General features: G+C 44.9%; 1 protein-coding gene across 1 annotated transcript in view; it reads left to right on the forward strand.

Annotated features, from left to right (window-relative positions):
• The first annotated feature begins 11232 nt into the window (after positions 1–11232).
• KIAA2012 (KIAA2012 ortholog) overlaps positions 11233–18415 on the forward strand; it is a 130473-nt gene continuing 123290 nt past the window's right edge. The window contains exons 1-2 of the mRNA XM_055122694.1: positions 11233–11573; positions 12757–13029. Coding sequence (XP_054978669.1) covers positions 11490–11573; positions 12757–13029 — 357 coding nt within the window. The 5' untranslated portion in view covers positions 11233–11489. The remainder of the gene's footprint in view (positions 11574–12756; positions 13030–18415) is intronic.

Here is an 18415-nt window from a genome sequence, read left to right on the forward strand (position 1 = left end):
AGCATCCCATATGGTCCTCTGAGCACCGCCAGGGATGGTTCCTGAGTGCAGAGCCAGAAGTAACCCCTGTGCATTGCCAGGTGTGACCCAAAAAGCAAAAATGTATATATATATTTACTCTATGTGTCTTATTGTTCTCTTTTTGGGGGTGTGGGAGGGAGGAAGTCTCTCAAGTGCTGCCCAGTGGCCAAGGGCCCCACCACTGAGGCCAGTGGTTCAATGAAAGGGCCTGAAGATATGGTGCTAAACAGGTCCTGTGGTACTGAAGATTCCTGAGCTATCCAAGTTATACTGGAACCTCTAGCACCTGATGGTACTAGGGGCTTCCAGTGCTGCCCCCTTTGATGTCAGGGTGCCCATGTGGTGCTGGGGATTCAACCCAGTTGGAAGCGCACACTAGGCAAGCATCTTAATCTCTGTACTTTCTCACAAGCTGCTCCTCGGTCTTGAATCACAGTGTGCCATACTTTGCTCAAGCTGAGAAACACTTCCTACTTACAATTCAAGCTGAAAATGTGTCCCAGGTCCAGAACATTTTGAAAGTTTCTTTGTGATGCTTTTTCCCTCAGGAAAAGCAGCTGAGAGGTGACTCCTCTAATCTGTCCAAGCCCCCATGGTCCTTTGAGGCACAGACACATTCCAGCAGGGGGTGCGGGTATCCTTCTGACCTTGGGCCCTATACCCAGCTATGGTATCCCTGTTCCGGGCAGTGCCCCTTAGTTACAGGCTACAGGCTTCACCCACACCTGCATTCAGTGAGGGAAGGAATTTGAGCTCTGTGTAACTTGACCTGCTTTTGCTTGCTGGGTTGTAACTTGATCTTCCCAAGGTCAGGGACTAGATTCTCTTAGCAGAACAGTCATATCAAAAGTCGTCCTTTTTTTTTCTTTAACTAAAAAAAAAAATAAGAAAAGTAAAAAGAAAAGATTCAGTGAATACTGAATGGGAAAGGAGTTTCCACTCTTTTTTGTGAAAGAGTCTTCATTCCCATCACAACTCTTGGAGCCAAGGCAGGAATAAGGAACCTTATTTCCATGACTATTACCTCCTCTCATCTCCATCCCCCAATCTCTGAGAGTCAAGAATTCCCCAACCTCAAATCTAACCACAGGGTCCGTAGAGATAGTCCAAGGGTTAAGGCACATGGAAGGAGCCAGTTTTATAACCCCATTTCCGTCTGCAGCATCGCATGGTCCCCTGAGAATCATGGGAACAACCCTTGAGTTCCCCTAAGCATCACTGGGGTGGCCGCTGGTGGCACTCAGCACTGCAGGCCCTGAGCAGCATTGTATCTCCATCTCCCGGTCCTCATATTGAGCCTCTGGCCCAGTTGGCTAAGAATCGCTAGGAGGGATCCCTTGTTGCAGCCTGGGAGGCTTCCTTGGCTAAATTAGTTAATAATAAATAATAACCATGGAGCGCTTCTTATCAGTGGTGTCTGGGCTTCTCAAAGCTGGCTAAACAGCAGAATCACCTCATCAGCTTCAGACAGTTATCAGTGCCAGGCTCTACTCTAAATGTCAGACCTTAGGGATGGGGAAACAGGCACATTATTTCTCCTTGCCTTTGCCCTGCATGTGCTATGATCCCCATTTAGATAGTGAACTAAAGCTCCAAACACTTCAGAATCTTCCCATTATACATATTTATCTGTATAATGGAGGTATTATATACTATAATATATTATATAATATATAATAAGACAGAGAATAAGTCTGGCCCAGAAAGAGCACCCAGAGTTTGCTATCCTTGTTAAATGTCCTCCATGGCATACTGTAGCTACATGCAAAGTACCACTGCCAAGAGCTCCTGCCCTGCTAAGCTGGGGAAGACTGCCTTAGATACAGCTATTCAGAGAGTTTGGGTGAGAAGCCCTTCCTCTGAACAAAGAACCCACAAACATTAATGGTCTCTAGACAGTCCATCACTGATTTCTATTTCTGCAGCAAGTCCTGAAGCAGGACTGTCTTCTCTTGGGATCCTGAAGAATGTTACAGGAGCACAAATACTAGAATAGATGGCCAATCCAAAAGTCAACTTTTCTGAGTACTGTTGTGGATGTTGGACACCTAGTTCCTGAATGATAATATGTGCTTAGATCCCAGTGAGTATAAGTGTATGTGATGAAATTTGGCTTTGAAAAAGGGGTACCAGAGAGATAGTTCAATGGGCTGGGGAGCATACTTTTGCAGGCAAGGGGCTCAAGTTCAGTCCCCAGCACCATAGGGTTCCCTGAACAGAGCTGGGGTGATCTTCAAGTAGTCCATGGGCACTATTGGGAATGACTTCAAAACAACAACAAAAGATAATATGAGGGATGGCAGAAGATGACTCAGTGGCGGAAGCACTACCCTTACAGTGAAGCTGATAGCTCAATCCTTGGGGCCAACCACGTTTGTTCCTGGGCTCTCTGCTATCTGATTCCCCAGTGTGTCAAGTGTTTTCTGGCTGCCCTAAATCCAAGTGTGTCCCCTATGTTTTTCGCAGCACTATTACTACTAGCCAAAATCTGGAAACAACCCAAGTGTCCAAGAATAGATGACTGGATAAAGAAACTATGATATGTATAACAGTGGAATACTACTTGGCCATAAGAAAAGATAAAGTCATGATGTTTACTGCTACATGGAAGGACCTGGAGAATATCAGGCTGAATGAAGTTAGTCAGAGGGAGAGAGACCCACACAGAATAATCTCTCTCACATGTGGACATAAAGAAACATAATGGTGGAGTAAAAACTGCAGAAAGACAGTGGAAACAAAGAGCATGAGAACTGGCATTCAATAGGAAACATACCACCTTGGGAGGGGGGGGGGAATAGGACAGGATCCAGGCAATGCCCACGGTGAAGGGAAGTATTTACCTAGAGGAGGAGGTACTGCTGAAAGATGGTAAAGTGTTATGAATGAAACCCTAAACCCTATAATAATAGTACTGCAAACTACACTGCAAAATATATAAAAAAACAGAACATAACCAAAAAAAAAAAAAAGAACCCAAAACCAGTGCCAGTAAAAGCAGCGCAGCGGGAAGGGTGCCTTCTGGAGAGGGAGGGTATTGGTGAAGGAATTGGTGTTGAAACATTGTATGCCTGAAACCCAATCATGAATAACTTTGTAATTTCACGGTGACTAAATTTAAAAAAGTAATAAATAAAGCCAGGTGTGTGAGAGTACCAGAACTGAAGGGATGCAGCCCCTGATGAGCACGGAACTAAAAGGAGGTACAGACACAATGGCCCGGAGTGAGACACCCCCACCCCAGCCAATACATGTGAGAGCGCCACAGAGTGCCATCACAGGAGAGCATCATGCTGAGTGTGCCAGCACTACAATCGCATGTGTGTGCATGTGTGTGCATGCGTGCATGCGCACATGCATGCAACCCCTGGGAATTAGGAGTGGGAGTGAGGGACCCAAAATATTAACACAGGAAAGGGAAGGAAGGAGAAAGATAAACTGAAAGAAGTGGCTTGACACTGGTGAGCCAAAAGTGAGAGCAGCTGGGAGCCAGAGAGCGAGTACAGCAGGCAGGCGCTTGCCTGGCAAACAACGGACCTGGGTTTGACCCTCTGCACACCACGTGGTCCTCTAAGCACGGAGCCAGAAGTGATCCCTGAGCACAGAGCTAGGAGTAAGCCCCGAACACTGCCAACATATGACACCAAATTCAAACAAAAATACAATTTTTAAAAAAATGTTTTGAAAGAACAGCTTGCTTCCCTCCTATTCTTTGTTGCTTTTCATTTTATCTATTCCCTAGACAAAACAAAACAATTCAAAGCAATTCTCAGCCAGATAAAAGAATTCTTCTAAAACTTCCCATATTTGTTAAAGAATCCCATCATTCCCCCCCACCCCCCACACACCCAAAATGCTGATCGAGAGCCACTTTTTCCTGTGGTTCTCAGCAAACTGGGAGCTACTGAGACTTCTTGGGTGGGGTGGAGCAGCTGGCAGCTCCCCTGCTTCTGGTGGAGGCTGAGTTTTTCCCCCAGCTTGTGGCCGGCCGGGGACAAGCCTTGCACAATATGGATTTCGTTGTCTGAACTCCCTCAGCTCAGCAACGCCCCTTGTCAGAGCACAGAGCCTGCCGTTCTATCACAGATCAGCCCAGGAAACAGCTAGTCATGAATCACAGAAATTCATGGATTTTTGCCGAACAAAGAACTCCAGCCTTGGGAAACTTTCTGGCCTGATCTTTCCCTCTGTCCCAGTGGAAAAGCAGGTAATTTTCAACTGATCCAGGAGCCAGCAACACCAGGAGTATGCAAGGCAGGTGTATTCGCTCTGGTCATGACTTTATCTTCTCACATCCACAAATGTTATTTTTCATACCAGCTGCCTCCTAAACCCTGAGTTAAGACGGTGATTAGTGGTGGTGGGCGTCTCAGTAGGAGCTTTCTTAACAAGAAAGGGCTTTGATTGAGCCAATGAAAGCAGTTGCCAGGGAACCAGATGCCATGAACAGGCCACTCCGGCAGTGTAAGAATACAAGCAAGCGGGGACTGAGCAGTAAGTGTCTTTGGCAGCTGAGTCCTACAAGGTCTGTTAACCCTTCGTGCTCCCAACTGTGTCTAGATGGTGACTCAAGAGAAAAACCATTGTAAAATCAAAAGAAAAAAGAAGAAGAAGAAGAAAAAAAACGCCCCTGCTACTATCAGGAGATGCATGTACTAGAATGGCCCATTCAAAGGCAGCTGTCCCACCTGGTATGCCTGGGCCCCTGGTTTCTGCTGGGGTGGCAGTCACTTCTGCAGAGGGCACCACTCTCATCTGCTCACACGTGTTCAAACACTATCAATCCCTCTTAACCAGCGGCAGAGGTTTTCATGTTGTCTGTTGTTCAGGTTTTTTTTCTGGGGGGTGGGGGCGAGTGATGACACACTCCTGGCTTGGTGCTCAGGGGGTTACTTTCACCAGTGCTCAGGAGACCATGTGGTGTTAGGGATCAAGTCCAGGCCACCCGCATGCAAAGCATGAGCTCAGCCCTTTGTTCTGTCTCCCCGGCCCCCACGCAAGGTAGAGCTCTATCTGACCTTTCTGCCTCTAGAGAAGAGACTGTTTCTTGCTGAAATGTACACTGACACAGATTGTCAGCCTCTCTCCTGTTGTGAGGGTGTTGTCTGGAGGAGACAGGAGGTGCTGATCCCTGGGGATGTGGCTGTGCCTCCTGACCCACCTCCCAGCACCAGCTGCCATCTGCCCCATTTCTTTGTTTTTCTTAATTTCTTTAGAAGACTGTATATGGTGGTGGTGGTTGTTTGGGGGCTTTATTTGTTTGTTTGGAGGCCACACCCAGCTGTACTCAGGGCTGACTCCTAAGTTTGTGCTCAGGGATTACTCCTGGCAGGCTCAGGGACCACATGTGGTTCTGAAAAACAAACCTGGGTCAACTCAGTTGTCTTTACCTCTATAGTATCTCTCTGGCTTCAAAACTATGTCGTTGTATGACTGAAACCTGATCATGAGCAGCTTTGTAACTGTGTTATCTCATTGTGGTTCAACAAATAAATATAAATATAAAGACTACATATATATATTTTTTTCTTTTTGGATCACACCCGGCAATGCACAGGGTTACTCCTGGCTCTGCACTCAAGAATTACCCTTGGCAGTGCTCAGGGGACCATATGGGATGCTGGGATTCGAACCCGGGTTGGCCACGTGCAAGGCAAATGCCCTACCCACTGTGCTATCACTCCAGCCCCAAGACTATATATATTTTAAGGGTGCAGTTTTACACCTTGTCAAAATAAGTGTTTCGGGCCAAGGGAATGGTTCAGTGGCAGAAAGCACCTACCTTGGAGCAAGAGTGCAAGTTCCATCTCCTGTGCTGGCCTCTGTCCGTGTCAGATCCTGGTGGCGCCTCTGCTACGAGTCTGTGATTGTCAGCCTATCACAGCCAAGTGTGTGGGAGCACCACAACCAAAGTGGGTGACCCTGACCAGCACCCCAACTTGAAAAAAAAAACTGTGTATGGTCTGGAGAGATAGTGTCGATAAAGAGTTTGCCTTGCTTGCAGCTGACCCAGGTTCAATCCCCCGCATCTCATATGGTCCTCCAAACACCACCAGGAATAATTCCTGAGTGCAGAGTTACCCCTGAGCACCCCCAGGTGTGGTCCAAAAACAAACCAACAAACAAAAACCAATTTTGTGGGCACTGCAACCAGGAGTGTGAGCTCCAGTAAGCACAACCAGGCTGTGCAGGAAGAACACAACTAAAAGTGTGAATGTATGTGCCACCTTCACAACCAGTGGCAGGTGGGGTCAGGCAAACAGCAAAGGCAATAGAAGGAGAGGGAGTGAGGGAGGGAGAAAGGGAGGGAAGGATGGAAGGAAGGGAGGGAAGGAGGAGGGAAGGAAGGGAGGAAGGAAGGAAGGAAGGAAGGAAGGAAGGAAGGAAGGAAGGAAGGAAGGAAGGAAGGAAGGAAGGAAGGAAGGAAGGAAGGAAGGGAGGGAGGGAGGGAGGGAGGGAGGGAGGGAGGGAGGAAGGAAGGAAGGAAGGAAGGAAGGAAGGAAGGAAGGAAGGAAGGAAGGAAGGAAGGAAGGAAGGAAGGAAGGAAGGAAGGAAGGAAGGAAGGAAGGAAGGAAGGAAGGGAGGGAGGGAGGGAGGGAGGAAGAAAACTTTTCTACACTGTACCCACCACCAATCTTGCCCTGGCTTCTTCTCCCTCTTGCCTCATCCTTTCCCCATCTATTTCAAAACAGGAATCTACTCTGAGTCCCATTTCCACACAGCCTGGTTACTTCAGTCCCTGCAGATGAGTTCTCAAGAAAATCTGAGTACTTTCCCTGAGGAAACCATAAAGGTGAAATAACAAGCAGCAAAGAAACCCATGGGCTCGGGCACCCAGGTTCACATGGTGGCTTCTTAATGACTCGTGGATTTGCGGAAAAAGCTTCCAAGAACCCAGACTCCCTGAGAATCTTTCCTCTGCCTCAAGTCTCAGTTCTTTGACTGCTTCCCTCTTGGGTACATTAACTTATATATCAAAACTTCACAAATGTGACTCCCTATGTGGATCCAGGAGGACCATGTACTATCAGACATTGAATTTCGGGCTCTCAACTGCAATACTTGCGCTCCAGTCCTTTGAACCATCTTCCTGGCCCCACAACACATAATTTTAAAAATCCTCTGAACTTGCTCATACAACATCCTTTAGGGACTTATGGTATATAACTGCAGTCAACTGTTACTTTCACTCTACCTGCCTCCTAATAAAGGATGTCAGAAAGCTGAAATGGTGATTTCTTAAACTTCCCGCAACTATAAATCAAATTTCCCCTTGTAAATCAAGGAAAAGGAAAGAGAAGCAAGGATGGAGACATTCAAGTCTACCACAGCAGCAAGTTATACCCACTGTCTAACTTAGTCATCTGCTTCCTGGCTGAAAAGGGTGCTGTGCTGGCCAGTGACAGCTGCTTCCTGCTTGCCAGGGTAGCCTCCAGAGAGCTGCTTAGGGGTAGTTGGCTAAATGCTCTCCTGCCAAAGCAGAGGAGCAACGGGCTAGGATACCAAGCAAAAAAGATCCCATTTCACTTCTGGTTTGCTTTAATAGTTTGTGCAAATCAGCTCATCCCTCTGGTTACTAATTGTTTCTCTTTGGGTATCACCAATGAGCTCCTACGGAGGAATAAAATGATTAAAACATTCACACATTGTTCTTTAAAAGTGGAGGCTTTCTGATCATGACACTATCCCATAGGTCACTTCTCCAGAGTGACATCCACTTATCCCAAGCACTTTAGAGCAAGGGACATTCCTGAGCCCCCTGGGGACACCGCCATTGACTAGCATCTCTTTCCTTTGTTTCATGTGGTTTCTATTTATTTACAGAGCGTCATGGTTATTCATGATGCTTTACTAACCATAAAAACAAGGTCCCCACCCTGTAGACTTTACAGTGTAATTTAAACAGACATGTTGCATGGACTGACAGGTCAGGCATGCCAGGAGATGGTGTTGGTGTTATATAACATGGGTGTGGAAGGTTTCTTCTTGAGTTATAAATACTTTTCAGTTACAAGGGCCTTTCATCTGGGATCCCCAAGCACTTTAGAATAGCAATAACCTCGATTGCTTTCTAAATGCACTTTCCATAAACTGCTGTGGCGACTGAGTAAATGCCTTTAAATGTCTATTAATTGATCTGTACATCTGCTCATTGTCCATATTAAACAGAATGGATGTAAACAAGACAGTTTAGGGGGGGCCTGCTTGAGGTTGTAGCTGCCAGCTCACAGTTCACAGTTCCAGAGAAGACGGAAATCCTTGATCCAGCATTGGAAGGGTCAGACAGGCATCCTCAGCTAGGCCAGATGGGTACCTGGGTATCCTCCCAGGTGAGATGCTGCCCCACTTTGACTTAGAAAGATCATTTCCCGAGGGCAGTAGGGTAGGTAGGGGTATGCTGCTTCTCCAATTATAGGTGCCTTAATCTCTTAGTCAGGTGAACTCAGAGCCCTGGTGTGAAACCTTGGAGGAGAGCAGTGGTTTTTTGCTCATGGCTTTGGCACTTTCTTTCCTTGCTTCCCTGGCAATGGCAACATTGACATCTCATCACAACTGGTGTGCAACTTCCCTTCTGTGTCTCCCTCTAAGGTTGTTGAATAAAGGGATGACTCCTTAATCTATTCAACAAATTCATTCAAATCTAAGGACAGGTTTGCCTTGGGTTGCAAGACCCAAGTTAATCCAGAGATTCATGTGATAAATATTGTTCCTTCTATTGACTAAAGAATGGATTCCATTCTCAGAGTCATCTTTTTAAAATTCAGAATTCCCCCACCTTGGTTACTATGATAATGATGACTATAATCGTCATAATAACCTACCTAAAGGGCTTTGTCTGGGTCTGTATGGCCTTCACAGCTTTGACCAGATGACTTATCTCTCCAGCTTCATCTCTTCCCTAATGCCCGAGGCTTTGCCTACACCAAAGAAGTTGCTACTTTCCCAGAGACCCCCAACTTTCCCATCCACACTTCCTTTTTCTTCTTCACATTCTCTTCCCTCCTCATTATACATGGCTGTCCATTAAAGCCCCCTCAAATATCCCTGATCTTTGTAGCCTGCCACCATCCATCCTTACCCCTCCACTGCAACTCTTTCCCCAGAGCTCCTGTTCATACCCTTAATCCTGAGCTTACGTCATCTTTTAGGTACTGGGTCACACATGATCTCCTTCTTGCATGTAGGGACTAAGTCTCGCAGACTCATCTCTCAGCACAGTTTTGTAGAAGAAGGCATTTTGCATTTTGGAGGGATAAGAAAGAAGGGAGAAAGCACCTGTAGCCTAAGGTGCTGGGCTAACTCTTGGAGCCCTGTTTTACAGGATTTTATATCCCACACTAGTTCTGATCAGTTCACTTTCTGATCAACAAATGCCAAATCCCCCCCCTTTTTTTTGTTTTTCTGCTTATACAATAAAAGTTTTAATTGCACAAAATATACATAACACCTAATTTACTATTGTAATCATTTTTTTTTTTTTTGCTTTTCGGGTCACACCTGGCGATGCACAGGGGTTACTCCTGGCTCTGCACTCAGGAATTATCCCTGGCGGTGCTCAGGGGACCACATGGGATGCTGGGAATTGAACCCGGGTTGGCCGCGTGCAAGGCAAATGCCCTACCCACTATGCTATTGCTCTAGCCCCCTATTGTAATCATTTTGAATGCCCACTTCAGAGACATTAAGTAATTCTCATTTTGCACACATTTTTAGGTTGTATTTTTTTTTTTTTTTGGCCAACCTCTGGTGGTGCTCAGGGGTTCCTTCTGGCTCTGCACTCAGGATGACTCCTGGCATGATAAGGGGACCATATGGGATGCCAAAAATGCCAAGAGATTTTTGGTGTCAGAGATTTTAACTCAGGCTGATAATGTCATTTTTGCAGACATTTTATAGACCATCTATCTCAAAATATTTTAATCCTCCCAAATCTGAGACTATCATTAAACACTAACTGTCCAGGGCCAGAGAACTAGTACTGGAAACACATTACTTGTACAGCATGAGCTGCATCAGCTGAGACCTGGGCTCAAATCTCTGACACCACATATGGTCTCCTGAGTACTAACAGAAGTAAACTGTAAGTACCACAGGTGTGGCCCACAAACTAAAATAGAGCAAATAAACACTAACTATCCATGTCCTCTTTCTACATACCCTGAGAAGTACAGTTCTACCTTCTGTCTCTATGAAATCAGTTACTTTAAGTATATACAATACTTGTTCTTTTGTGATTGGTTTATTTCATAATAAAAGTTCCAAAGTTCATCAATGTTGATGTAGCTATGTTCAGATTTCCTACTGTTTCAAAGCTAAAGAAATACATTTACAATGTGAATATCTACCACATTTGTTCATCCTTCTGTCAATGGACACTTGAATTGTTCTTACGATTTGCCCATTCTGAGCAATAATAGTGACTGGTTGCTATACACTGTCCAAGATCCTGCTCCCAATTCCTTTGAGTATATATCCAGATGTAGATATATACTCTGGATACATTGCTAGATCATAGTAATTCTATGTTTAATTTATTTATTTATTTATTTATTTGCTTTTTGGGTCACACCTGGCAATGCACAGGGGTTACTCCTGGCTCATGCACTCAGGATTTACTCCTGGCGGTGCCAGGGGACCACCATATGGAATGCTAGGAATCAAATCCGGGTTGGCCAAGTGCAAGGCAAATGCCCTAACTGCTGTGCTATCGCTCCAGCTCCCTGTGTTTAATTTCTTGAGAGCACCTTTAGCAGTGATCTCTGAGCACAGGGCCAGGAATAAAGCTCTGAGCACCATCTTAAAAAGAAAAAAGGAAAAAACAGCACACCCATACACTTCTTTAGGGGACATAGACTCTTAGTGTCTTGACAGTAACAAACTCGTATATCTGGAGAAAGAAGACATTCTAGGAGCAAGATGAGTTCTAGGACTAAGAAAAAAAAATACCCGTATGTGGCACCCTGAAATCTTCCAGGTCCCTCAGCACTTTGTACCACCCCTGAGCACTGTCTTTAGTAGATCTATGGGGCTGGAGGCTTTCAGGGACTTGGCTGCCTTGCTGCCATAGCAACCGGGAAACAACCTCCTTCTGGGAGCCGGAGGTGCTGGGGCTGGGTCTGTGGCTGCACGCGACCAGTTGGTAACAGAGCAACAGGGCTGAGTGACAACAAGGATAGGGCCCCGGAGGTGGAGGGAGGTGGCCATGGGAAGACCATCCAGAGCTTGAGGAGTTTGGCTTTGCGCTGTTTTTGTTTGTTTGTTTTTTTCTTCTCCCCGCACAGACACACAGTGTCTAAACTGCGGGGCTGGTTGTGCTGCACGAGAGGAAAATGGCTTTCATAAAAAGCCCAGTGTGTTTGCTCTTCCTGGGCTCACCGCTACGTCTGAGACACTTGGAGGTGTGACCTGGGCACAGTCTTCAGAACCCAGATGAGCTGCCCCTGAGGAGGGGTTGTCCCCGGAAAACCATGCTCACACTCTCGCTTCTGAGCCGGGGACATGGGAAGTTGGCCCAGAACAAACAGAGGCTGGAAGTCTATTTTGAACCAGAGGTAAGTCTTTTGCAGAATGCAGCACACATAAGGGCTCTCTCTTCCCATTAAGATTTGAGCTATGTCTGGGTTGAATTTGGTAGCGAAGTGGACCAGAGCTGGGGGCACTACTGGCAGATCTTCCATTCTCCCTGGTCAAACACCAGGGGGAAAAACCCTTTGTCAGGCACCTGGACATTACCAGGGACTTTCTTTCTTCCCCTGGGACCATTATTTGGGGCTCCACAGAAGCCTCCAGATTATCTGGAATCTGAATGGTTTCATTCAAGATCAGAATTTCTACCAGGGTTCTAGGCATGAGGTGTTTCTGGTTTTCAGAAGCCCAGCTCTGCGGTTGAAACACTGTGAGTGTGACGGCCGTTTGAACTGCTTCCTTGAACTTTGAAATTCAACCCACAGGACTCCTTCATATTGGCTTCTCCCACCCCACAAAATGTCTCATTTTTAGAGGCTTTAAAGAGGTGTCAAAATTCCCTTATTATACTGGAATTTTATTTCCTGAAATCCTGCTAGGAATAAAAAAAAAATCCATTGGGAGGTACCTTGAAAACTCTTGGATCCCACATCAATTCCCATTGTTATGGTAGCTTGTCCTAATTGCTGACCTTAGCTTTACAGAAAGAAGTGTAAAGTTTCAAAGGACCACTGTGGCCAAAGGCATTTACTTACTTACAAGATATGTATGACTCTGTAGGCTCCTAAATAGCCGAATTAGGTAATGTTACATAGCATCTGGAATGTGTAGAAATTCTCCCTGTGTACAACTGAAGTGATGGGTTGGAATGGTTTTTCCCAATTTAAACTGCCAGCTAGACCAGGTCTAATTTCAAAGTTATCTACTGCCCTTGATAATTCTGTCTTGTGTACTTGCCTTGCATATCAAGACATTTTACTGGCCTATCACTTATATGCCACACTATGTAAGGCTCCAGGCATGTATGATGCTCCCCAATAATGTGAGGACATGAGGGGCTGAAAGTAAAATATAGCAATGTGCCTTAAGTTCTACTGGTTCCAAAACGTGGAGAACAAAATCTCAGAGCTAAGAAGGGTCATTACATCCCCTGGCAGAATGTGAGAAATGAGAAGACAGGCCACCACTCACAATCTGGCACACACAGCATTTGTTGTCAGTGGTCTTCACCCCATAGGGCCCAGCCTAGAGGATTCTTTGTTTTTCTAGGATTATTTGAACTGGAAGTCCCCAGAAGATTATGTCCTGGTCAACCAAGCACAGGATGAGGGCAGTGACACCCAGCACAGTTGGAGCCTCTTTCTCCCTAAAACATTCAGCACCAGAAAGGGCGCCCTCATCCTCTACTCAGAAGGGTTAGCCATATCAACATGGACGCCTGAAGGGAAGAGAAGAAGTTCCTTTTACCCCAAAGGACACAGGAAGAGACTAAACACACTCCAGGACCTCAAAGAAGCCATCCTGGCTTATGGAAGAAGACAGGTAGGCAGAATGGGTCCCGGGTTTCGGAAGTCTCTGACATCTCTCTCTCTCTCTCTCTCTCTCTCTCTCTCTCTCTCTCTCTCTCTCTCTCTCTCTCTCTCAACCCAGTTGTGGCTTTGGAGTGTCTTGGTAGGAAGCACTTGGTAGGAAACCCTTGGATATCAGTTTCTCATCTCTCAGCTGGGTTTGAGCTCTGTCAGCCTCGTACCTGCGTCTCCAGGCTTGAAAGAGATGGTAGAAGCGAGAAACCCCTGAGAGGCAGAGTGCACTGTGTCAGGGTTAATTTGTGTTTGCGTCCCAGGTAGAGTACCACAGAGTCTTCTGAGCCTGTCTGCAGAGGTTTTATCAGAGTCCTTGGGATCCTGTTTCTCAGTCACAAACATCCTCCTCACACCTTTGATTTTCTTGCTATTGTAGGCGGGACAGGAGAGTGTTTTAAATATTTACCTTGAGCCCTTTAGCATGCCCAATAAGTTACAGCCAATTTCTCTTCTGAATTTTATAGGACAAGCCCTAAGTTCACTTTTCTGAATTATCTTTTCGAATGCCCTGGGAGATAGGCACAGGGTTCCTGCTTTATTAACTGCATGCATTAACCCTTTGCCTGAGGTCATGAGAGAGGAAGACAACATGTCACTTAAAAAATTTTTGGTTTGGGGCTGAAGCAATAGCACAGTGGGTAGGTCATTTGCCTTGCGTGCAGCTAACCTGGGTTCCATTCCTGGCATCCCATATGGTCCTCCAAGCATCATCAGGAGTAGTTCCTGAGTTCAGAGCTAGGAGTAATACCTCAGAATCACTGGGTATGACCCAAAAAAGCAAAAAAAAAAGAAATTAGGTTATAGATGATGGGTTACTCCCTATAGTCTCGGCTGCCCTGACAATTTCCTTGCAACACAGTCACTAGCTTCTGACACCTATTTCTATCACCTATTGCTACCACCATTTTGAGCAGAGACACCCCCCCAGTCCCAATGATAAAAAGTTCGTTTAACATAATTCTTAGCTGGAAAATTTCTACTCATCATTCAAAATACAACACAACTCTTTCTGAAGCTTGAAATTCTCTCCCACCTTTTTAAAAAAATTTTTTATTAGTGAATCACCATGAGGTACAGCTACAGACTTACAAACTTTCATGCTTGCATTTCAGTCATACAGTGGTCAAGTGCCTATCCCTCCACCAGTGCCCATTTTCCACCACCAATGGTCCCAGAATCCCTCCCGCCACCCCCACCCTGTCTTCCCTCCACCCCACCCTGCCTCTGTGGCAGGGCATTCCCTTTTGCTCTCTCTCTTCTTTTGGGTGTTGTGGTTTGTAGTAGAGGTATTAAGTGGCCATCATGTTTGGTCTATAGTCTACTTTCAGCCTGCATCTCCCATCCCGAAAGGGCCCTCCTAGCACCCTTTACTTGGTGGTCCCTTCTCTATCTGAGCTGCCTTTTCCCCCAGCACGCAAGGCCAGCTTCTAAGCTGTGGAATAATCCTCCTGGTACTTATCTCTATTGTTCTTGGATGTTAGTCTCCCATTCTGTTACTTTATATTCCACAGATGAGTGCAATCTTTCTATGTCTGTCCCTCTCTTTCTGACTCATTTCACTTAACATGATATTTTCCATGTTGATCTACCTATATGCAAATTTCATGACTTCATCTTTTCTAACAGCTGCATAGTATTCCATTGTGTAGATGTACAAAGTTTCTTTAACCAGTCATCTGTTCTCAGGCACTTGGGTTTTTTCCAGATTCTGGCTATTGTAAACAATGCTGCAATGAACATATAAGTGCAGATGTCCCAACTTCTTTTTAATAGTTTTGGGGTGGGGGCACACCCAGTCGTGATCATGGCTTACTCCTGAATCTGCGCTCAGGGATCACTCCTGGCAAGGCTCAGGAAACCATATAGGATGCCGGAGATCAAACCAAGATCAGCCTCATGCAAGGCAAGTACCCTATCCACAGTACTACTGCTCCAGCCCCCTCTTTCCCACTTGCTTACAAACAATCTCCTCCTTGTTCCCTCCTCCATAAACAGTCTCCTACCATGGTGCATTAGGATTAATCTCTTTGTTCGTCTGTTTTGATCTCCTTAAGGACAGTGATCATGTCATAGAATCACCCAGAAATAGTTTTATATATTTTTAAATGTTGTTAAATGAATGAATTGGTCAAGTATTCTACTTTTGGTGTTTCTCAGATCACTTCTAGTATCATTATTTGGCAAATATACCACCTTGCCCACTCTAGCAGAGCTTTCTAAGAAAAAGATTCTTCTTTCCCTTTCCTTCTTCCTTGACCTTGTTCTCTGCATTAAAATAATAAGTTCTTAGATGAAAGGAAACCAATTGTTCCTGAATGCTGTCACTTCAGAACTATTATTTTATTTGTTCTTTGCTATGACCTATTGAGATATGTTTTTTACCCCTTTGGTTCCTTTTATTGATGAGAAAACTGAGGCTCAGAGGAGTTAAGGAACTAGGACCAGGCCCAAAGGTAGAAAATGACAGAGCAAGGAGTCAAATTTGGAGTAGCCAAACTCTCCAGGGCCAGCATACTTGACATTTTGCTTGATTTTCTGTGGGTTTGGGATTCCAGAAGTCAGACCTTGGCCTGTTTGTCCTCACATCCACTCCTCACACTTACCTTACTCTGTTCTGCATTCAAGGGATTCATTTCATCAACAATGAGTAACTAATCACATCAGCAATGGAATTCTCATTAAATTTGACAACGGAGACATTGGAAGGACTCTGGGAGTCAAAAAGAGTAAAGTCAGGTTATTTCTGACCTTCCTTAGTCATAAGCAGACGCTGCATCACCCTTAGGTCCCACAGAGAGGATCAATGTGGTTTCAGATTCCTCTAGGTGACCACAAGGCTCTCTTCTCTGTTTTCTAGCCTAGAGCTGGTACTGGCTTTTCTCTGTTAACTAATCTTGGTGTTGCCTCACCATTTGTTTGGTTTCTGAGCTCTTGAATCACCTATGCAAGCAACTCCCTGAATCAAACTCATTCTGTGTTTAAGTGCTTAGAAAGGTCTCTACTTTCCTGCTTAGAAACGGACTAATGTGTAAACTCACAAGCTACCCAGAGTAAAAATACTTTCTACCGATTTCAGAAATGTGTCTCCATGGGAGGATCTTATTATTTTATAAAGTAGATAAGTCTATTTGGGGGTGATTTCATTCTTGGTTATATTTCAGTTATTTTTTGAAAAAGGAGTTGGAACTGAGATGATAGTAAGCAGGTAGGGTGCTTGCTTGCTTGCACACAGGAACCGGAGTTCAATTCCCAGGACCTCATATGGTCCCCCAAGCACCAGTAGAAGTGAAGCCTGAGTGTAGAGCTGGCATTAGCCCTGAGCAAAGCCAGTTGTACCCCCACCCTAAAAAAAAAAGAAGAAGAAGAAGAAGAAACTTCTGGGGCTAGAGATATGACTCTGTATATGAAGCCTGGGTTGGGTTCTCAAGAAAAGGTTCCTCTTCTAAAGGTTCCTTCATATCCATCTTCTAGATTTTTAACACATACCTATACAAAACAGAAAGCTATAGTGGAGACAGAATGAGTAGAAGGGAATGGTATAAATTTTAAAAAAGGAAAGTTAGAGAAGGAATTTAAAATTAAAGGACACAGTGGATTTAAAGAGAAGGAAAAGGAACTCAGAGGGACTTAGAATTAAAGAAAATGAACGCCTCAGAAGAGGAGAGTTTCACAAACTATGGAGCATCTGATTATGCAAACTACCGATTGGCATGAAACTTTGTAAACCATAATGTCCAGTGCCGGAAAGCTGTCAGGGCTGAGCTGACTCACACATCGGAGCCCACATTCAAGCACCTTTTTGAAGGACACTTTAGCAAAGGCCTGAAAAGGATGGTTACTTTTTGATTTAGCATTCTACTTTTAAGAACTTGCCTTAGGAAACAAGCAGAGATGTGTCCAAAGATTCATGGACAGGAAGTTTTACTACAGCCTTATTTATTACTCTGAAAAACATTGAAAACAATAAATGTCCAACAATGGAACATTGATTAAATGAATTATGAACCCCAGACTCCTTGGGGTCTGTGTTTGTGTAAATATTCCAGCTTAACAGTTAAAAATGAATTTTTTTAAAAAATGAATAACTCTTAGATCAGACTTAAAACAAAGTCATGTTTTAGTGACAGATAATATAAGAAAATATTCACAATGACTTTTTTTTTAAAGCAGGTTACCAAAATAATATTTATGTAACAAAAGTATCAAAGTTGGTTCACTTTTTCTGAGTATTTATTTTGTTCCTCCACTATTTTCTTTCTATGTACTTTCCATTTATGCCTTATATGAATCCTGGGGGTATATCTTATTATTATCTCATTTTATTGATGCAATTTTCTTACATCAGAACCTCCTGCCCCCATGCCAGGCTGTCAGAGGGGGCAGGTTGAGTTTCCCTCCCTGCCCCAAACAGAGCCCTGGCAGCCGAAAACCTCCAGAACCCAACCACAGCCATGCTCAAGACCACTCTCCACAGGCTCAGATGAGCCTCATGCATGAATGAACCAACAGAGGAACCCAGGTATGCAGGACCAATGGCTGAGATCTCCAAGCCTGATCAGATTGGGACTGGGCCTCCTCCACCCAGATCCCCAGTTTTCCAGTAGCTTTGCAGTCACACCCACAAACTCCCCCCCCCACACACACACAACCCCCCCATATACACCATGTAATCTCATCAACAGCCAAGATCCAGGGACTATAAAACAAGCTCCCGAAAGAGAGCAATGCAGAATCTCGCACAGCAGAGCTTGGCAAGCTACCCATAGCATATTCGATATGCCAAAAGCAGTAACAATAATGGGCCTCATTCCCCTGACCCTGAACACTGCCGGGACGAATGAGACGTTACTGGCACCCGCTTGAGCAAATCAATGAGCAACGGGACAATAGTGATACAGTGATACAGAATTTTCTTTTTAAAAATTGACTTAAGGGGAATTTTAGGGCTACAATTAGCTGTTCTTAGGGGTTCTCTCAACTCAGGGCCCCCCTTAGTGCTCAGGGACTATGCATGACAGGGACTGAACTGGGGTATCCTGCATGCTATTTCTCTGGCATCTATTAGCATTCCATTTTAAAGGCAAGGAAATAAATGTACACAGAGTTTGAGCAATGTGTTCAAGATTATATATTTTAATAGGCATTCACACCAAATTTAATATATGGAAGCTTTTTTTTTTTTTTTTTGCTTTTTTGGGTCACACCCAGCGATGCTCAGGGGTTACTCCTGGCTTTGCACTCAGGAAGTACTCCTGGCGGTGCTTAGGGGACCATATGGGATGCTGGGATTTGAACCCAGCTTGGCTGCGTGCAAGGCAAACGCCCTACCCGCTGTGCTATCTCTC

This window comes from Sorex araneus, chromosome X, assembly GCF_027595985.1.
Source record: "Sorex araneus isolate mSorAra2 chromosome X, mSorAra2.pri, whole genome shotgun sequence".
NCBI classification, from domain to species: Eukaryota; Metazoa; Chordata; class Mammalia; order Eulipotyphla; family Soricidae; genus Sorex; species Sorex araneus.